Source organism: Bombus pascuorum, chromosome 6, assembly GCF_905332965.1.
Source record: "Bombus pascuorum chromosome 6, iyBomPasc1.1, whole genome shotgun sequence".
NCBI lineage: Eukaryota > Metazoa > Arthropoda > Insecta > Hymenoptera > Apidae > Bombus > Bombus pascuorum.
The window spans coordinates 14,307,227-14,325,324 of record NC_083493.1 but is presented as its reverse complement, the minus strand read 5'-3'; the positions used below and the strand labels follow the sequence as shown (position 1 = coordinate 14,325,324).

The window sequence follows — 18,098 nt, the reverse complement described above, 5'->3', positions numbered from 1 at the left end:
TTAATATACCGAGAATAAGATTACGACGTTTATAGTGATTGGAAATTGAACTTTAGCTTATTATTTCAGATAAAGTCTAAAACACTATATGTTATTGGAGTTCTATATTTCTATATTAATCAGAATTCTATATCTCTACGTATCTTTGCTATATGTATAATTTATGACTGTAACACGTATAGCTGTGATATTCCAACATCCGACAAATTATGCTATCTAGCTTCTCATGCTAATAATTTCTAGAGTATAATAATATTTTCTAAAATTTAACCTTCAACATATCAATTTTTTTTATGGAATATATATAAAAATTAATGTCAATAAATATATATTCTACCGTCGAGAAGGTAGTCTCTGTATTGTGTATGCATTATAAATAAAGTAATAAATACTGCAAAACAGAAGCCAAATGCGACATTACATCTAGATAACTTTTATTAACCAATATAATCGTATATTGTTACAAATGACGGCGGTACAATATCGTACCGCCTCAACGGATTACAATGAAACGGCGTGTTAACGTTATACAATTAAAATGGGAATCGATGAATGAGCGAATTTTACGAATGTTTACGGTCGTATCGTCGCTACTCGACTCGAAGAAACTGCATACACGACAACATGTAATTTGTAGAACTTTTATCCTTGTGTCTTGCGTATTGAAACGTTACTCTAATCCCATCGTTTGAGTGAATTCTTCGGTTTGCCACCTGCTCGTATTATCGTATCTATCTGATAGAGTGGTGAATATGTCGGTTGTGCGCGCGTATTGTATATGTGTACAAACTGTAATTATGCTCGAAGACATCGAAAACTCACTACGTAATGTTAAATGACGACGTGTCGCGGATTTGCTGTTGGTTCGCGCCCTCGCGGATTTTTCTTTTTTATTCTTTATCGTCACTGGAAATAATTACGCGGGAGCGTGCGTTTGCGTGATCGCGCTAACTCCTTTTGTCATTCTAATTATCCTTCTCTCGTAAAATTGCTAGTAAAATTACTCGTAATTCTAGTCGTAATTTTCCACCGTACCTGATCCAACAAGCTAACTGTAGCTCTTGAATCGAAGATTCGCGTGTTCTCCACGAGTTTCGAAGCAAATCCGCGACTCATTGATTAGGCTTACGGCTACTATCGAGATACTGATGTACATACACAAGAACCATGATTCTCCTGTTCTCTAGAACACGGGTAGAGTATACAAAGACGTTGTTTGCCGAATAAAAACGTGTTGCACGCGCACCGTTGCTCAATCACTCGCGCAAACGCGTTCCGGACTCGCTCGTACACTCACTCTCGATAAACGCTGGAAGGGTACTGGTTTCGTATATCTTTCGCTCGTTTTCCGTTTCTGCTCGAAAATCGCTGGCTTTACTCTTTGTTCCCTCTTCGTATTTGCGCGTGCCTCGGCCTCCTTCGTTTCCTTTGCGTCTCCCTTTTCGCCTTTCTTCTTTATTATCACTCTTCTCGATTTTTGTTGGTCCTGTGTGTGGCAGTGCCTTGTTAACTAAGATTTTTGTTAGAACGTCACAGTGATTTCTTCTTCACTCGTTGTCCCATCCCCGTGGACTCGCATCCCCTTCTTCCTTTCGATCTGTGGTACACGCTGATCCTCGCGCAGAGCGACGGTGAAAAAGATTCGAGCGGAGGAAAGACCAAACGAACGTTCGTTTCTCTTTGCTTTGTTCGATTGTTGTCGAAATCAGTGGACGCGGGTGTGTACGGTTTATGGCTTTTTCGCGGATTCACGGTTGTTGAAACGAGGCAATCGAGGGCAAGGGGGTGCGAACCACGTTTTCAATTGATTTCAATCGATTTCAATTGACACACGCTCCGACTAAAATCGATCGATCGGTCGTGAAATAGTCGACGACGAAACTAACCTGCTTTTATTTGAACTATCAAGGAGGGGTTTGATGAGGTTTTCGCATCACAATTTAAGGGAAAGAGACACGGCACCCCCTTTCTATCGAAGACACCTCGAGAACAGAACTCGCAACAAAATTGCTCTTCGTTTCACAGACACTCTGCTGAACAATAACTTACTGTGCATCGTTATTTACATATTCGTTCGCAGCATTCCAATCGCAGTCGCGCACATCGAAGTCAATAAAAGATCTCCATATAATTGTATTTATATTTATATATATATTTATATATATATATATATTTATATATATAATATATCTATCTATCTATATATATAATATATTTTTTAATTTTTTTTTTATATTTATATCGTATTACCTTTTTAATAATGTCGTCTCGGATTACAATTATGTATAATTAATCTTTATGTATAACTAGTGTCACAACTTCGTCCCCCTCGTTTCCATCATTCCATTGCCCCCTTTCGCTCTTTATATCTCTTTCACCTATACATATGTCTAAGAATTAAAATATTTAGACTCGAGTAGCTAGGTACGTACTTCGACCGGGGAGGCTTTCTGTTAGGGCGGGGTTGGAGTCTTTCCTTTCTGAGTTTCACGGAATCCGTGGAGGGATTTTCAATGTATAACGACTATGTAAACACATGTGTTTTCTCTTGGTTTGCTTTGCTCAACCATCTACAATGTACGATATTCATAGCGAATTAAGTGTGAAAGATCGATCTACCTCTTTTCATTTCTCTCGATTCTCGAGATAACTTTTGAAGCTAATCGACGACGTTAATTAACAATAACTTTCCGTGAATGGTATGTGTGATTTTGTGTGTGTGCGTGTGTATGTATGTATGTATATGTGTGTACATGTAAGATTCACTACTAGTGTACCGACTATAACTTCATCGTCGTATAATCTTCTCTTGCACGTCCATCTTAAAACATCGTCTACGATATTTCTTTACTCTTAATCTCTTAGTCTCGCGATAAAATCTACATTCGTGGTTTCTCATCTCTTCGCCGTAGTGCGATATTCTCGAGCCTGTTTCGAGCGCCCGGATTTATTTCGAACAAAAAAGGAAGAAAAAAATGAAGAAAGAAGAATACGCTCTACTCTTTATACACAATTTTTCTTCCTGTTTTCTCGCTATCGTCGTCGTCGTCGTCTTTCTCGTCCATTCTTCTGTCTTTTTTTTTTTTTTTTTTTTTTGTTTTTATACATGCACGTCATTCGATTCGAATACGTGCTTCGATGTCGTCGGAACACTCTTCGGAGCATGAACGTCGAAAGGATGTGTCGATAAAAGATTCTAAAAGTTAGAAACAGTTTTTGTACTTTGCAGCACGCAACGAGAAAGAACGTCGAAATTGTTTTGGCGCGCCTTCTCCTTCCGGTTCTTTGATTTCCTTTCGTCGATCGATCGGCAAACGAGCGGCCAAGTTTCGTCCTTGTACTCATCAGAACAAAAAGATATCGTTCGCGAGACCAAAAAAGCGTCGTGTCAAAACGTCAAGCGTCTTATTTGAACGCGGCGAAAAGGAATTACCCTGTTCCTGCATCGAGTCCTGCGTCTTTTCTCATTTCCCGCTTTTTTCTTTTGTTTTTTTTTTCTTTTTGTCGCGAGAAAGGGATCACGTGGCTATTTACCTAAAACTATCGTGTGCCATGCTAACGAAGAATATACTCGATCGCTAATATGAGGTGACTCGTTAAGAAGATCGTTCGTTCGCTCCTCGTTCTCTTCTAGGTACCGTGATCGCTAATATCCACTTTTTACTGAAAAATTTCTAATTAGATCGCTGGCACACCTCGGTCGAACGATGGAAGCGATATCGTTTGAGCAAGTTCGAGTTTGCGATTGGAAATGTTTTTGATCGATGCCGAGGTGTCGAAGAGCGAAGCGATCTCTTAAATGCTCTCGATGCACGATGGGGCGAAGGTACATATATAATATATAAAAGTAGAAAATTTGACGGCAGTATATAGAGATCGTAAAAGATGTGAAATACGGTGAAAGGAAATGGGCCCTATTTCGTGAAATGGTATTGCACGTACACACTGTGTTCGTATGGTTTTCTCTAGAACTTTTTGTGCTTTATGGCGAATACAATCGGTTTAATTATATGCTTTGTACCTATGCAAAATCTTCGTTTCCTTTTTTTCTCGGCGATCATTGATCGACCTGTTCCTCCTGATCCGTGCTCTCTCGACTCACTTTACCGATCAAGGAAGCAACGTCCAAGCTGTTTTTTAAGCTAAGAGAACCGAGGATAAAATACATAATGCGCGTAAAAAAATAAAACGACGCTTCGCGATCATCTCGCGAAGCCCCGACCTCGAACACGCAGCATCGACACCTGCGCCTTTTACTTTGACCCCCGACTTTTAAATCGTCGATCGAGTTTCCCGTTTTTTCCTCGACGAGGACCGTAAAAGCAACGTCTTCGTCGTCGCTCCTATTCCGCTCGTCGTTCCGTGCGTACTCGGCTGTTTTCGCCAAGATTTTAAAGAAGAGACCGGAAGCTGTCCCGATCTCTCCGGCGATCCACGAACGCCCCAAGATATGTCCAATTATCGGTTTTGATCAGAGTGACTCGTCGAAACCTCGAAGCCTCTCTTACCTGCTGGTAATCCATCCCTTTGTCCAAGTGTTTGACTCGCGATGGACTCGAGTGACGAAAAAATCGATCGAAACCTCGAGATCGATCGTGCAGCCAAGAATGTTGTTTGTCGTCGAGAGGCAACCTCGGCCTCGTGTCATTCTTCATTCTCCAAATCTTTCTCGATTCTGTCTGCGAACGACGATCACTCCGGGCCATTGATCCCAATGAACGGCCTGTTCGTCTAGTCGAGACGCGCTTTATAGCTGGTCTTCCAGATCTCCGCGAACGTGACCGCGCTGTGGAACCTGTGGAAGATGCAGAGCGGCAGAGTGACCCTCTGCACGATGGCCCAGGCGAGGAACCCGTAGAAATCGAGCTGCACCGGGTTCGCCATCACTTTCTGCGACTCGAACGTGTAGATGACCCACATGGTCAGGTTGCAGATCAACAGGAAGGTGACTACCTGTCGGCCAGGCTTGCTGCGATCGTGTTCCGGCAGGTGAACCCTTCTACGAGAAACGTCCGCGATGAACAGCATCTGAAGGATCACCTGTGCGACCGACAGAAGACCGGTCACCATCACCAGAAGATTGGGTTCGTGTGTGAACGCTGCTAAGGAACCGGCGATCACGCTGAACACCGCGTAGACGAACAGGCCGAAGCCAGAAACGCGAAGAAGGATGTCGTTCAGATCGCTTTGCTCCTCGGCTTTGAATTTCAAGCTCTGCACCCGTATGAATCCGACGATTATGGCGACGATCGACAGGACCATTAACACGCAATGAGAGACGTCCGCTAGGTAAATGGCGACGAGACCGAAGTCCGGATGATGGATCAGCACGAAGAAGAGGATCAAGCAAATGAGGGAGCCAACCAACAGCAACAGGCCGAAGAATAGTCCTTTGCTCGCTCCTACACAGTCCACCCTTGTGTGACCTATTTTTGCGTTGAGAGATGCGTTTAGTGTTGCCCTGCTTTAGCCGAACGTTATTTTAAGCAGTCTTGCGAATGGTTATTTTAAGCCAAAGATTTAACCATAGTCATTTAAAGATGAAACCTTGGACGAGCTACCATTATGTAAATTATAATATGAATGCTTCTTTACTTGAAAGAAAATGCTAAGTGATTTTAACCGTTTGGCATTGCATTAATCGCGAAAAAATAAGTGAAATTACCTGCATGAGCCAAAGCGACGGCTCTTCGAGACAGCATAGCCTCGAGGCGGCGTTCAAGGTCTGCTTCCACTTGATGCGGCCAACGAGGATGTCGTCCAATGTGTTTCCACATGACGTAAATCACAGCGGCGCCAATCAAACTGTACTCGATAATGAATGGAAACAGATACGGTTCTGCGTCTTGTACGATAGTCCCCATGATATTGACTCGGCCGCACGAATTGGATGCGATCTCCTCGTCCGTTAATGCCTCCGCGTAGGCTCCGAAATTCGGGCTCCAATATTCGCTGCTATTCGTCTGGTTATTCACATCGAAGATTTGGTGTATCTATAATATCACAAGATTTATTTACCACAACGCACAGGGCTCTACTTACAAATGATCCTATAGATCATATATAGATACATAGGATCGTATATAGATCAGTACAAACGATTCATAGAATAAGAGTACACTGATTCCCTTCACTTGCTGCTATTGTTCGTTCGTACGTACTAGAATCCACTTAAATTATGGTAAATTGAAAGGACCGGATCTTGTTCCTCGAACTCCTCGACGAAGAGAAAGAATAGATCTAGCTTTGCCGTAACTATTTGCTTTCTGTGTTAATGAATTTAAGTTACACCCAGCTCGAGACGTTCCAGATTAGCAGAAAGTAACAGAGCTGGCTCGTTTGAATTTAAGTGAGATCATTTTAAGCGATTACCATTTTAATAGAAGTTCGTGTACAAGTAAGTGTAGTCAATGGACGGAATATTTAATCAGACCGTAATTAAGATTTCGTCGCGGTAAATGGAGTTCCAGCGTACGTAAAATGCACTGGAAATATCTTTACCTCTTCCTTGTTTTCGGCTTGAGGAGCGTCAAAAAGTTCTATGAAGAAAGATGAGAAAGTGGTGGACGGTGTGGTACTGGTAGTAGTGGTGGTCGTGGTGATTGTACTGGGAGTAGTCGGAGTTGTCCTTTCCTCGGTGGTGGCTTTCGACGTGAACGTAGTTAGGAAAGTGGACAAAGTGTTGGCAGTGGTTGTAGTCAAACTCGGCTGGGGAGTTGAGGTGGAAGTAGTCGTTGAGATCGGAGGGTTCCAGCCGGTAGTAGTGGTCGACGTTGGGGTCGTGACAGCTCTCGCGATCGCCCTTGCCGTCGTTCTCATCACTCGACCCAACGAGGCAGCTATCGTGCTTGCGACCGACGTTGAAACGGTCGATGACCTCGTGGCGGTTAATGGCGCCTCGCGCAAAAGAGCCACATCCCGAGGCGCTGTTCCCAATATGGCTCCCGCGTTTCTCATCGAGTGCTGTTTGATGCTCTCTAAATATATTCGATCACGATATTAGCGAAATTTCTTGGGACGCTTATTTCTACGTCGCTCGGAGTATTGAGAGTAACAGCGAACCAAGCAATATTTTTTAACGCGAGTTCACAGTATCGATCTATTCCAATAAACTGTGTTGACCAGTCAATTCTCGTAGCTGAGATCGTGGCGCATGTATAGTAAACTTTGTCCATTGCTATCTCTCTTTGTACAAAACGATAGATCTCAAACGTTTATTTGCAAATACATGTAAAATATTGTTTTCTTACTTTTATTATAAATTAATATATTCTATTCTACTCTAAATATCGATATTCTAAATATCGTGGCCGCGTAAGATTAGTCCAGTTTTGCTCCCAATACTTCTCCAATGTCGATCTTCCTTTATAATGAGAATTTACCAAGAATGCCCGCCTCGACTTGACCCATCTTCTGATGATGCTTCGTGATCTCCTTGATGCTTTCCAATACCAAAGTACGAATCCAGACGCAAAGATTGGTAGCCACCACGTGCATCAGCCCGAAACGCGCGATCACTTTGAACCGATGAATGTTGAGCTGCGAAAACGGATAGTCAATCTCATATTCGGAAGTTAGGCGAAAGGATGACGGTTATTTGCCGATACGCTCGTCTACCTACCCTCGAGTTCATGAAGATGAAATACATCTGCATGAATGTGAAAATCATTTGCAGAACCGGATTCACACCCTGGAGAATCTGGTAACACGGTGACGTGGGTGGTACCTCGAAAAATGTGCCGAACTCTAAACCATTGTAGACCATCGTACCCAAGCCAAAAGCTACGGACAAACGAAGTAAAATTCGTTTTTCGAAATAAGTCGTTCTACTTGGATTTGAATTTAAATTTCAATGGGAATTCGAGTTAAACTTAAGTCGGTTTAAATTTCACGTTTGAATTTCAAATGTGAAATGCAATTTTCTCACCAATTGCTCCGATTCTGAGGAAAAAGCTCCCATGACTCTGGTCGTTTTGCGAAGTTTTCCGCTTCCGCAGAGCCCGTGTGGCCACGCCAGCCTCGACATCAGCGGCGTCCTAAATCAATTTTTTCTCTCTCAGGAAATCGTCGTGAAATTCAACGGGTAGCTGAACCAGCCAACTACACCATCGAACTACGTTTAATTTCGTGGCTGAAATTGATTTTTTAAATACTGTCTCGATACCGAAAGGACAGCTTTAACGAGGATGGGACTGTCGAGTTTCAGTCTGCAAGAAGATTCGCGTGACAATGAACGAGGGAACTGTAGCATGCGCCTTTTGACAGATAGTCGTCGACGACAGATAACCCACTTACGTCAGCGTCTCTTTTAAAATCGCGTCGTCGTATCGGTTCGATATTCGTTCTACAGAACCGAAACCACAAAAATCGTTACAACGAAATTATTAACGCTACGTGACTCATCCTAGTATTTCTAGTTGCTATTACAAATGAATTACGAATTTTTGCTCGTACGTTAACAAGTTAAACCTATCTTATGGATATATCCGAAGCAAAATAAAATACTTAAGACAGTACGATAAAAGGAAGTTGAAGATCTCTGAAATCCGACCTGGTACTCTTTTTTGTTTTTCGACGACTTCTGCTCTTTGTCCTTTTTGTCCTTTTTCTTGTTTTTCTCCTTCGGTTCCTTAGGTGGTTTCGGTGGCCTCGGAGGTGGCGGTGGCGTGTCGCTGCCCCTCGAGCAGCAGGCGCTTTCTTGAAGTAGAAAGCAGAACACGTACAACAGGAATAAGATGCTAACACCGTACAGATACGTGAAGAATCCCTCGTAGTAATACAGGGGTAGTTTGTGCGTGACCACCTCGCTTATCACATAAGCGATGCATACCACCACCAGTAGTTTCGCGTAGATGAAACTCATGATAATGAACAGCGACGTCCTGCAAGAAAAAAAGAACGAGAACTCGTGCGTATCTGTCGAGCAACGCGAATCAAACACGATTCTCGCGATCGTTGCGTCTCTTCAACGATCAGAATTTCGTTATTCCTCGAGTCTCACCGTGTCTTTCGGACTATTTGTACCCTACTGCCGTGTCTTGGGACACCCCCGGCTCTGTTTACGTTATTGTTCTCCATACACGGCACTGTTTCCACTTCCATCGCGAATTGATCAAAGTCGACTTTACGTACGCGACACTTTTCTTTCTAACAGGCGTTTTCCACTTTGTAGCTACGAATATCACAGACGAGTCAACGTCGAGCCGTATTTACACTTCTTCATCCGAGTAAATTATTTGCCAGCGCCGACTGCTGTACTGGATACTCGATTCACTGGCATGCTATTTTCGATGTCGAACGTACGTTGGACCACCGAGCATCGAACTCTGGTTGATTCTTCACAGCCTCCTTCTCTCTTCTTCTTCCTCTATTCTCGTAAATTGTTTATTCGATCATTCGCATTACCCACTCGCGTATTCCTCCATCTCCATTCCACTCTTCGATCGTGATCGTTCGTATACGCCAGTCCACGAAACTCTTGAACGCAAACTGGTTCAAAAATTGTTGTCCGACGATGCAAGGTTCAGCGACGCTGCACCTCGAACTCTCGCGCTTCTGCACCGTTCGTCCGCCACGGCGTTCTTTTCTCATTAAAGGTTAGGTCGCGAAATCGATAATTTGCGTACGCGAAGGGGAGAGTGCGTTGCTGGTCGATCTCGTTGGAAATTAATCGCGCGAGAAACCGGTTTCTTCCTGCGACCTACCTGACAGGAAGATGACGCAGACGCGCACGCAATCAAAACGATAATAACATGAATACGAGCGAAAGAAAAAGCAAAGAGATATTTCGAAATCCGCGGAGCGTCTGCGGTGCGATTGCACCGCGTCGCGACGTCTGCACGGGAATATCAGGGGCTCGGCGACGTATGGTGCATCTTCGTCGAGAAGGGCTTAACCACCCTTTGTCACGCTGGCATTTCAGGGGTTGGAGCGCAGACTTTATTGTGTTCCGCACGAGTCTGTACACTCGTGTCAGGCATTTTTTTTTTCTACTCTTCGATGATTACATCGCGGGCCGGATAAAGAATCGCGATATTTAGCGAGACACAGCGAAATCAGATTTTTCCATCCAGCTTTTGTATCTTTCTCCAACCATAACCCGTTGATATTTCCGCGATCTACCTACCATCTACCTACCATCTACCTACGTAATTTTCTTCTTCGTTTAACTTGGAAGTCTTTGCGTTACATAATAAATATACTTTTTACACTTACCATGTTAAAATAATTTTTGCAAGAAGGAAAAGGAAAACACTAGAAACTCGTGTCTTTTATTCTATCGACGAATACTCGTAAAATGTGAAGCAACGTCTCGTAGTCAGTTTTTTCCGCTTTTAACGTCGCTCCGAATCATCGTTAAAATCTCGCAGATTTTTCACGCGGAACGTCTCTTGCCAGAAGCAAGATAGCAGGGCGAGTCAAGAACGCTGAGCGAAGGTGCCTGGAGGGATGAAAATTTCCAAAGTTTTCGGAACGATGGAAGACAAAAATAGAGTGAAACGAAGACAGGGCGCGTGTCTCTCCGCGGTATGGCCTTTTTTTCCACTTCTGAAGAAGAAAAGCGGCGAGAAGTGGAAACAGTGGCGGATAGCACAGACTCCGAGCGAACCAGGCTGCCTCACGGTCGATATTTCGAAGTACCGACTTTCAGCCGCTGGTCTTTCGCTCTATACCTCGCTCTCTCGACTCGCTCCCGCTTCATCTGTGTCCTGTCGACGAATTTCGCTCTCCCCTTCGCGTTCAATCACGGCTGTATTCTTCATCAGCAGTCGTTTACGTATATTCACGTTGGATCGTTTTCACGTTTCTCGGTCATGCCCATCGTCCAAGCATTTAATTTAACGTCGTCCCGTCGTTTCGTTCAATGAGATACTCGACGTTCATTTTGTCGATCGTTTAAAAAATGTGTGTTAATTTCGGTACTATTTTAACCACAGGCAATTTTAGCTCGCTGTTTCCTACTGTAGTTGATTCACGAGAACGTTTTAGCGTTATTTTCGGTGGTGTGTTACACAGATTGTTTTACGAGCGTATCGTGCTGGTCGTGTTGGCGGCACGGAGGTATGTACAGTCACGTTCACGAGACCCGTAATACTGTCTTGTCTCAGCGTCTAGACTCTAGACGGACGAAGCGTCGCTTTCAACCCGTGTTAATGCAATTGCGACTGCGACTGCGACTGTGTAATTCGAGAAGGTATTGCTCGGCCGTGTTGCATCTATACATCGTCGTATCACTGTCATACTTTACCGCTCGATCGATAGTAATAAATTATAAATCCCAGCGAAACTAGTTCGCGCCATTATCAACCGATCGATGTTCGCTGTCCGTATGAGTTTCTTCTTTGTCTCTTTCCCACTCATTGTTCTCTCTATGTAAGGAAGGGAAATTAATTCATCGATTGGGCGTAAGATTTTCTGTTTTATTATATGTCCAAGCGTATGGTGGGCGTTAAAGAGGTTTCTTTCACCGTCCTATGGACAGTTGTCCTCTCGTTCTCTTTTTTCACGATTCTCTAATCCCACGATCACGAGGAGAAGGTGCGAGCGCTCCCTTGCCTCTCGTTTTACGCTTCACACGCGTTCATCAATTTCCATGAAAAAAAGGTGTCGTCGCGTTCCAGGGTTAATGCTCGTCGGCCTGTCTCACCTCTATTCCCTTGGACTAGCTCGATATATCGAAGATAAAACACACGTATACCGTCCCTCCTCGAAATACGTTCGCGCTCCACTTCCTCGATTCTTTCTCGAGAATGATTTCCATTCGTTCGTGGCCGCAACCTCGGTCGGTTAGTTACTTCTTTCAGCCTGGGGTAGTAGGTGGTGTACGTGCGCGAGTGCATAACTCGGGGCCGCGTATAATGCACACTAGACGCAAGACGCTTCATAGGCAGCAGCGCGACAGCTAACGAAGTGCGTCGTAAATAGACACGCAGACGAAAGCCGCCATTTCGAGTCGAATACACAGAGTATCCTGTAATGAATGGTATGTCTATGGAGAACGATGTTTTACGCACAAAATATACCACCGTAGACTCGCAATATTTTTATCTTATCGTCTCCTTTTACCAATAATACGAGACAAATTTTGTTACTTGTTTAAATCTTCCTTCACTTGGAAAATTACACTGACTGATGTTTATATATTAGATATTTGTATATCTGCTGCGGACTTGGAATTATTTCCATCTATAGACTTTCCTTCTCAATGTTAAAACGATTTTGCTATCCTATCTGCTTCTTTCTTTTGAAAAAAAAAAAAAAACACTATTTGTATATGTATGATGTATATGTATCGTCACTGATTACGAATATCTTTTTATAGTCTTCTTTTATCAATATTAATGACTGGACTAAGGTTGCATAGTTATACAGATATTTGTATTGTGAAATTTATTTAACATGCGGGTTCTCTCTCGATTATATCACGCATTACGGGGCTCTGTATTCTTTTCTCGTTGCGCCCATTGAAGCAGCCATACATTCATTCGATCAGTCCTCATCTCTTGTCTTTCCTCGCTAATCGTGGGTGTGCTTTGAAAAGCGTCACATCGTGGGATAAACGAAACCCATTGTGTAGAAAGCGAGGCGTTGAATCGATTTGCGAGTGGAAATCGTTACACGCGCGTCTGCTTAGACGTTCTCGAGCGGAAGCCGTCTAACAGAGAATCGCTCTTCCGGGATCCACTGCATATGTTGCATGCTCGTGTTTCCGGAAGTTGGTTTCCAACATGGACATCCCGACGTCGGCCGACGTTCGGCCCAGTATTCATCGATGCGTTATCGAAATTCCAGAACGGGTAGCTGATCGAACGTTCCACTGGAATGACGATACTTTCCCACGTTCCTTCGATGAGCCATAAACACGAAGTATCGAGAAAATGTTCGCGAGTTCGCTCGTGGAATTTTTAATTAGGTCGACCTAATTATCCTATAGGACGATGTTTATTAATTCCATTTAAACAACAAATTGTTTTTCCCCGACCCTATGAATTTCTAACTATCCTGTTATCGAGGGTAATTTAAAGCAAACGTGGACGGCGTAACAAAGAATCGAAAAGCGAGAATTTTCAGAGAGGTTCAACTGGTGCTCCTAGATAATTACCATTCGTTAGCGTGCAGATTACGAGAGCTCTGGTCAAGTGGATTCTTGACCTAGTCCCGTTTCTCCTCGTAATTGCGCCGTGGAAAAAAGAAACGGTAACGTTCGGCTAATTCCTCGTTAAAATGCGCAAACGACCGATGTTCATGCTCTAACACGTTTTTAATAGGTCAAATTGACACGACGGTTAAATAAAAGGAAATCGAGTCGACTAAAAGGACGCGACAGTCGTCACGTTGCATTTACTACTGGGGCAAGCGATGTGTCGAGGAAATGATAAAAAGGAAAAGAAGAAAAGAAAATGAAACGTCAATGGAAATGACGGTCCTGCTTTCTCAGATGATTTTTCTCTACGTCTACAGCAGCCGGTCTTACTTTTTCGCTGGGGTCGAGCGCACGTTCTTCAGCTCCATCTCTTTGTTCGCCGCGTTGTTCTTCTCGGCGTTGTCCTGCGCGTTTGGCGACGAGTTTTGCGGATTCAGAGGCCTGGTCACCGGGAGCGTCGCCGTGTTGTCTGCAGCGGCAGCCTCCACCTCCACAGTGGCGACCTTGCAATCACCACCACCCACCATCGCGGATTTCTTCTCCCCTCGCAATGGACCCTAACGATCGGCAAAAGACACGGCTGGATCTCACCGGGAATATACCACGATTTTCCTATTCTGAGATCCAAACGCGAGATTCCCACTCCGACAGAAGCTCGATTACGACACAGCCGCCATTTTGGCGAACAACTAGAGCACCGTTCGAAGTGTCCACGATATTTTGACTGAAAAATCCTCCCCTCGTCGTTGAAGCTTCGACACGCTTGTCTACTGCCACGATAGTAGCGAATAAAGAGAGATATCGGATCGAACAGAGCGAACGGAAGTTGATCGGGGCGCGAAACGCCAGAGAGTCGACACGGTTGGAACGTTTCGAGACACCATTTCCGAAAATGAGGGCAGCGAGCGCGAGTCAAAAACTCTCTCCCCAAATTGTTGCTCTCTGTTTATTCGATTCCGCGGATCACGCCTGCGCGTTCGCCCCTTGGACTTTTTGCTGCGCCTCACCTCGGTCCTCGGATCGGATGAATGATAGTGTACGAACTTTAATGAGATACGTATAAATGAACATCGACGGAACGGATGACGAGCGCGTGTAGTAAGATCGACAGATTTTTTTCGCGGGTTGTCGGTGGATTTTTTTTCTTTTCTCTTTTTGTAGCAAAAGATTTATCAACAAAGAACGCGTCCCGCTCCTTTTATTCCCCTACTCCCGACGAAGAAATTTATCGACCAACGGTCGAGTGGTCCGATCTGGTGAGAGAAAAGAGGAAGGGTCGGGCGAGATTTTGGGGCTGGAATTGAAAGGGCGGTTCGGCTCGGCGACCGCGTAGTCGCGATCGAACGCGAGGAAACAAAGAGAAGAGAAAGGTGCGACAGAGGGCGAAGGGAGAGGAAGGAACGTGGCCAAAGGGCGAGAGAAAGGACCGCGATCAGAGTTGGGAAAGAAGAACGTCGGGAGGAACGAAGCTGTGGGCCACCCCAAAGGTTTTCTCTCTCTCTGATCTCGCGCACTTAGTTGAACGAGCTAATGGAAAATCCCGTGCACACGACCGAACCTGAGGCTGGGAGGATCGAGCACTCTCGCTCCGATGACTGATGACGAGCACGACGACAGGCGACGGCCGATGGGCGACAGGCGACGGGCGACGCGCGGCTACGATTACCAACCGAGTGCAATGCACACACCTCGACGAACGCCGACGTACCAACCGACGACGGACCAACGAACGAACCAACGAACTATCCAGTCACCGAGTACGCGACCAAGAAAGCTCACCTGCTAGAGAGGTGGTTGGCTGAAGGTTCTCGCGGTGACTGCACCCAGGGTTCGGCGGAAAAGGGTGTGAAGCGGAGAGACGGAGAAGGGATGGAGGATGGAAGATCGGCGAGAGAAAGAGGAAGTTGATGCTGACGGGAGAGGAGAGGGGGCAAGGGCCAGACACGGAGGATGTGGGGATAGAGAGAGAGGGAAGGAGAGTAGGAGGAAGACAGGCGCGTAGGATTCGTAAGTCGCGTAGAACGTGGAATCGGGAAAAAGGGAGAAAGAGGAATGGAAGAGCGGATGATAAAGATGGTAAGGTAGACACCGAAAGGGAGTCTACCTTACGATGACGGGTATAAACACAAGCGTCGAGGGTTAATCCGAGAGGAACGGGAGCAGAGCGAGAGATGGACGGATGGACAGGAGCCGAGCGAGATGGACTATGTTATCGGAGCACGATGAAATGGGGGTAGAATCACGATCGCCGCCCCCAGCATCCCGGAGACTGAGGCTGGCCGGGAGGTCTCTTCCCGGGCAGCGGCAGCTTCTTGCACAAGCGCACTACGAACCGCGGCTTTCACTCTATATCGCTCTTTTCGCCTATCTCCTTCTCGCAACCCTGGCCTCTTTCTCCCCAATATATTTCATCTCCTTCTCGCGATCTTTCCCTACGGTGTCTCTTGTCTTTTTCACCCTTTTCGCTCCTCCGCTCCTTTTTCCATGCATTCCATTCCCTCCACCCCTGGCTGTGGTCTCGTACACGGAGATCCAACGAGAATCCTCCACCACGATTCCTCTCGGCTACCAAGCTACCTCGAAGCTGCGACTCCTTTTGTTCCCTCGGAATCTTCGGTCGCGTCATGAATTTTTTCTCCTCGTACTTGCCATGTCCCCGTTTTCGTTCCTGCTCCGCTCTCTTTTCTTTCCAACCTCGTCTCTCTTTCTTCTACTCTTCTTCCTCTTTATCCCCTTTTTTCTTCCATTTCCTCGTATAACCACGCGCAACTCCGAACGAATTCGAGTTGTTTTCTCGATTCAACGTCAATTGCGGGCCAAAGGCCGACTCCTTCGTTCGATCCGCGCTTTCCTTTTCAGCTTTTTCACGCTTTTCGTCTCCCGACTCTCACCGACGTTGCTCGTAATCGCGGTCACTGGGTTTTCGGAGTAGCCGCGTGCTTCGCCAATCTGCTTGACGAATCTGTATCCTCGCAACGGTCGTTGCACGTCGTTTTTCCGCGACGAAAAGCAACGCCAGAGCTGATTCTTCGGTCTTTTTCCAAGCCTTTCTCGCCGACCTCTTTTTAATCCACGCGTTTCGCGGAACCACGACAGCGGAAGTCGCAGTGCCAACAAAAACCCCTCTTTCCCGGTGGCCTTTTTCACCGTCTTGTCTCTGGCGACCGTGTTCATTCACACCCGCCAATGATAAACGCTGAATAAACATTCAGGCAACGTCCTCTTTTTTCCATTTTTATCCCCATCTTGCGTTATTTAAATATCCTTTCGCATCTATTTGCAGCCTCCCGGACGTGGTGGATGCTAAAGACCTGGCATCGATGCATTTACGAGCAGTCTTTGTACGTGATCCTCCTCCCGCTCGAGCACAGTCGCTGTCTATGGTTAACAAGAATCGGTGAAGCACCCTTTGCCGGTAACTCGTCCTGCATCGTCGTCGTCAGAAGGGAGCCGTGTCTTTTGTCTACGTGAATTTCTGTATGGGAAACGCGTGCGCTATCGCGAATTCCCCTCGCGGCCCTTTTCGCGATCAATTCTCCCGAAAACTCGAGTACGCTATCGTACTCTGTCATTCGGCATAAGATATCATTCGGCAAGATATCGTACTGTACATCCGCCATCCGTACCATACACCCAGATTCCCCGCAATCGTAAATTCGAAAAATAATTTCGTGATCGCCAGGGTAACAATATCTCGTACCGATCCTTCTTTTTTTCCTATAGATCTGGTGGTCGTGTGTAATTCATTACCATTTAAGTTTCCCTCTCGGGTAGCAAAGTCTCACGGTTTGTTTCGTCGATATTTCACGATCACTTTCAACGCGTCTCCCTTCCCCTGTATCACGATACCTTCTCCATTGACTCGTAGATTCTCCCACTCCTCTTTGACGAGACCGCAAGATCGTGTCTCTGTTCCGATAAGTTTTTAATTCCATGAAACAGAGGCGAGGGGAGAAACGGTGTGTTTCGCGAAAGCGTTGCCTGCAAGTTGAAAAAGTCCGGCGCGCACATTCGGCTGCGTTCCCACGGGAGGATCCGGAACGGTGAGAGGTAGGAGATCTGGATGAGGGCTGGCGAGGTGCCGGGGGTGAGGGAAGGGGAGTGATATGCTCTGTGGTTCTGCGACCCACTGACCCGCTCGATAACGCTACCACCGAGGTCAGTAACCTTACCCTACCATAAAATTCTCCATAGTACGACCCTTTTCGTACCGACTTGACTAGAACCAACCGTTGATTACGATTGCGATCGGAGATTATCTCCTGCCTCGTCGATGATTGCCGTCAGCTTTGTGTCTATTGATCGTTCCACTTGTCTTTTATACAAGATACCTATCGAGAAGTAGTCTTCTTGCTTCTCTTCTTCATCTCACGTTAGAACGGAAAAGTTCTGGTAAATGGTTGAAGCGCATTGTTCGATGGTAACAAGAGATTATGGCAACTTCGTGGTAAAGGATTCGTTCCTCTGTTACACGAAGTTATGTTTCGTAAGTCTGTTTTTCCGGTTCCGAAGGGTCGATGACCGACTCGATGATCGAAATACTTGGCAACCATCCATCGAATCCACGAATGCCAAGCTCGATTATAGTTTTCCTGCTTTTTCTCTCGTTCGTCGGACAGGTTTTTCAGCCGTGCGGCAATGTATTGCTCGTAGGTACGTTGGCGAAGAATCTCGAGCGCGCAATCAGCCTCGACTATTGCGGTAATCTGTACAAATGGTCGCGTGAGAATTATCGCGATGCGGCGTGTCACGCGATAGAGGGGACCATGGTGCCGTTTTTTTTTTATTTTCCTTTTTATTCCTTTTCTTTCTTCCCCCTCCCCCTTGCCTCGATCGACACGAAGCTAACGTTAAGGGTGGAAGACCGCAGAAGATCGCCGGACGTGGAGTAACGCGCGGTGATCGCGTTCCCAGAGATGATCGGAATCAGGTCATCGATACGACGCAATACCTG

At 45.6% G+C, this 18,098-nt stretch overlaps 1 protein-coding gene across 11 annotated transcripts in view; it reads right to left on the bottom strand.

Moving 5' to 3' along the window:
• Positions 1-417: 417 nt before the first annotated feature.
• Positions 418-18,098, bottom strand: part of LOC132908156 (proton channel OtopLc) — a 34,104-nt gene continuing 16,423 nt past the window's right edge. For 5 of the 11 annotated variants that reach the window (XM_060961859.1, XM_060961858.1, XM_060961855.1 and 2 more), the window contains exons 4-10: positions 8,552-8,882; positions 7,928-8,036; positions 7,622-7,782; positions 7,383-7,539; positions 6,502-6,977; positions 5,666-5,993; positions 418-5,426 (exon numbers count right to left, since the gene is read on the bottom strand). In XM_060961859.1, the coding sequence (XP_060817842.1) occupies positions 4,732-5,426; positions 5,666-5,993; positions 6,502-6,977; positions 7,383-7,539; positions 7,622-7,782; positions 7,928-8,036; positions 8,552-8,882 (2,257 nt within the window). In that variant the 3' untranslated portion in view covers positions 418-4,731. Of the gene's footprint in view, positions 5,427-5,665; positions 5,994-6,501; positions 6,978-7,382; positions 7,540-7,621; positions 7,783-7,927; positions 8,037-8,551; positions 8,883-9,001; positions 12,105-13,474; positions 13,915-14,702; positions 15,438-18,098 lie in introns of those variants that run through there. The other 6 variants (XM_060961863.1, XM_060961860.1, XM_060961862.1 and 3 more) reach the window with 6 other exon arrangements.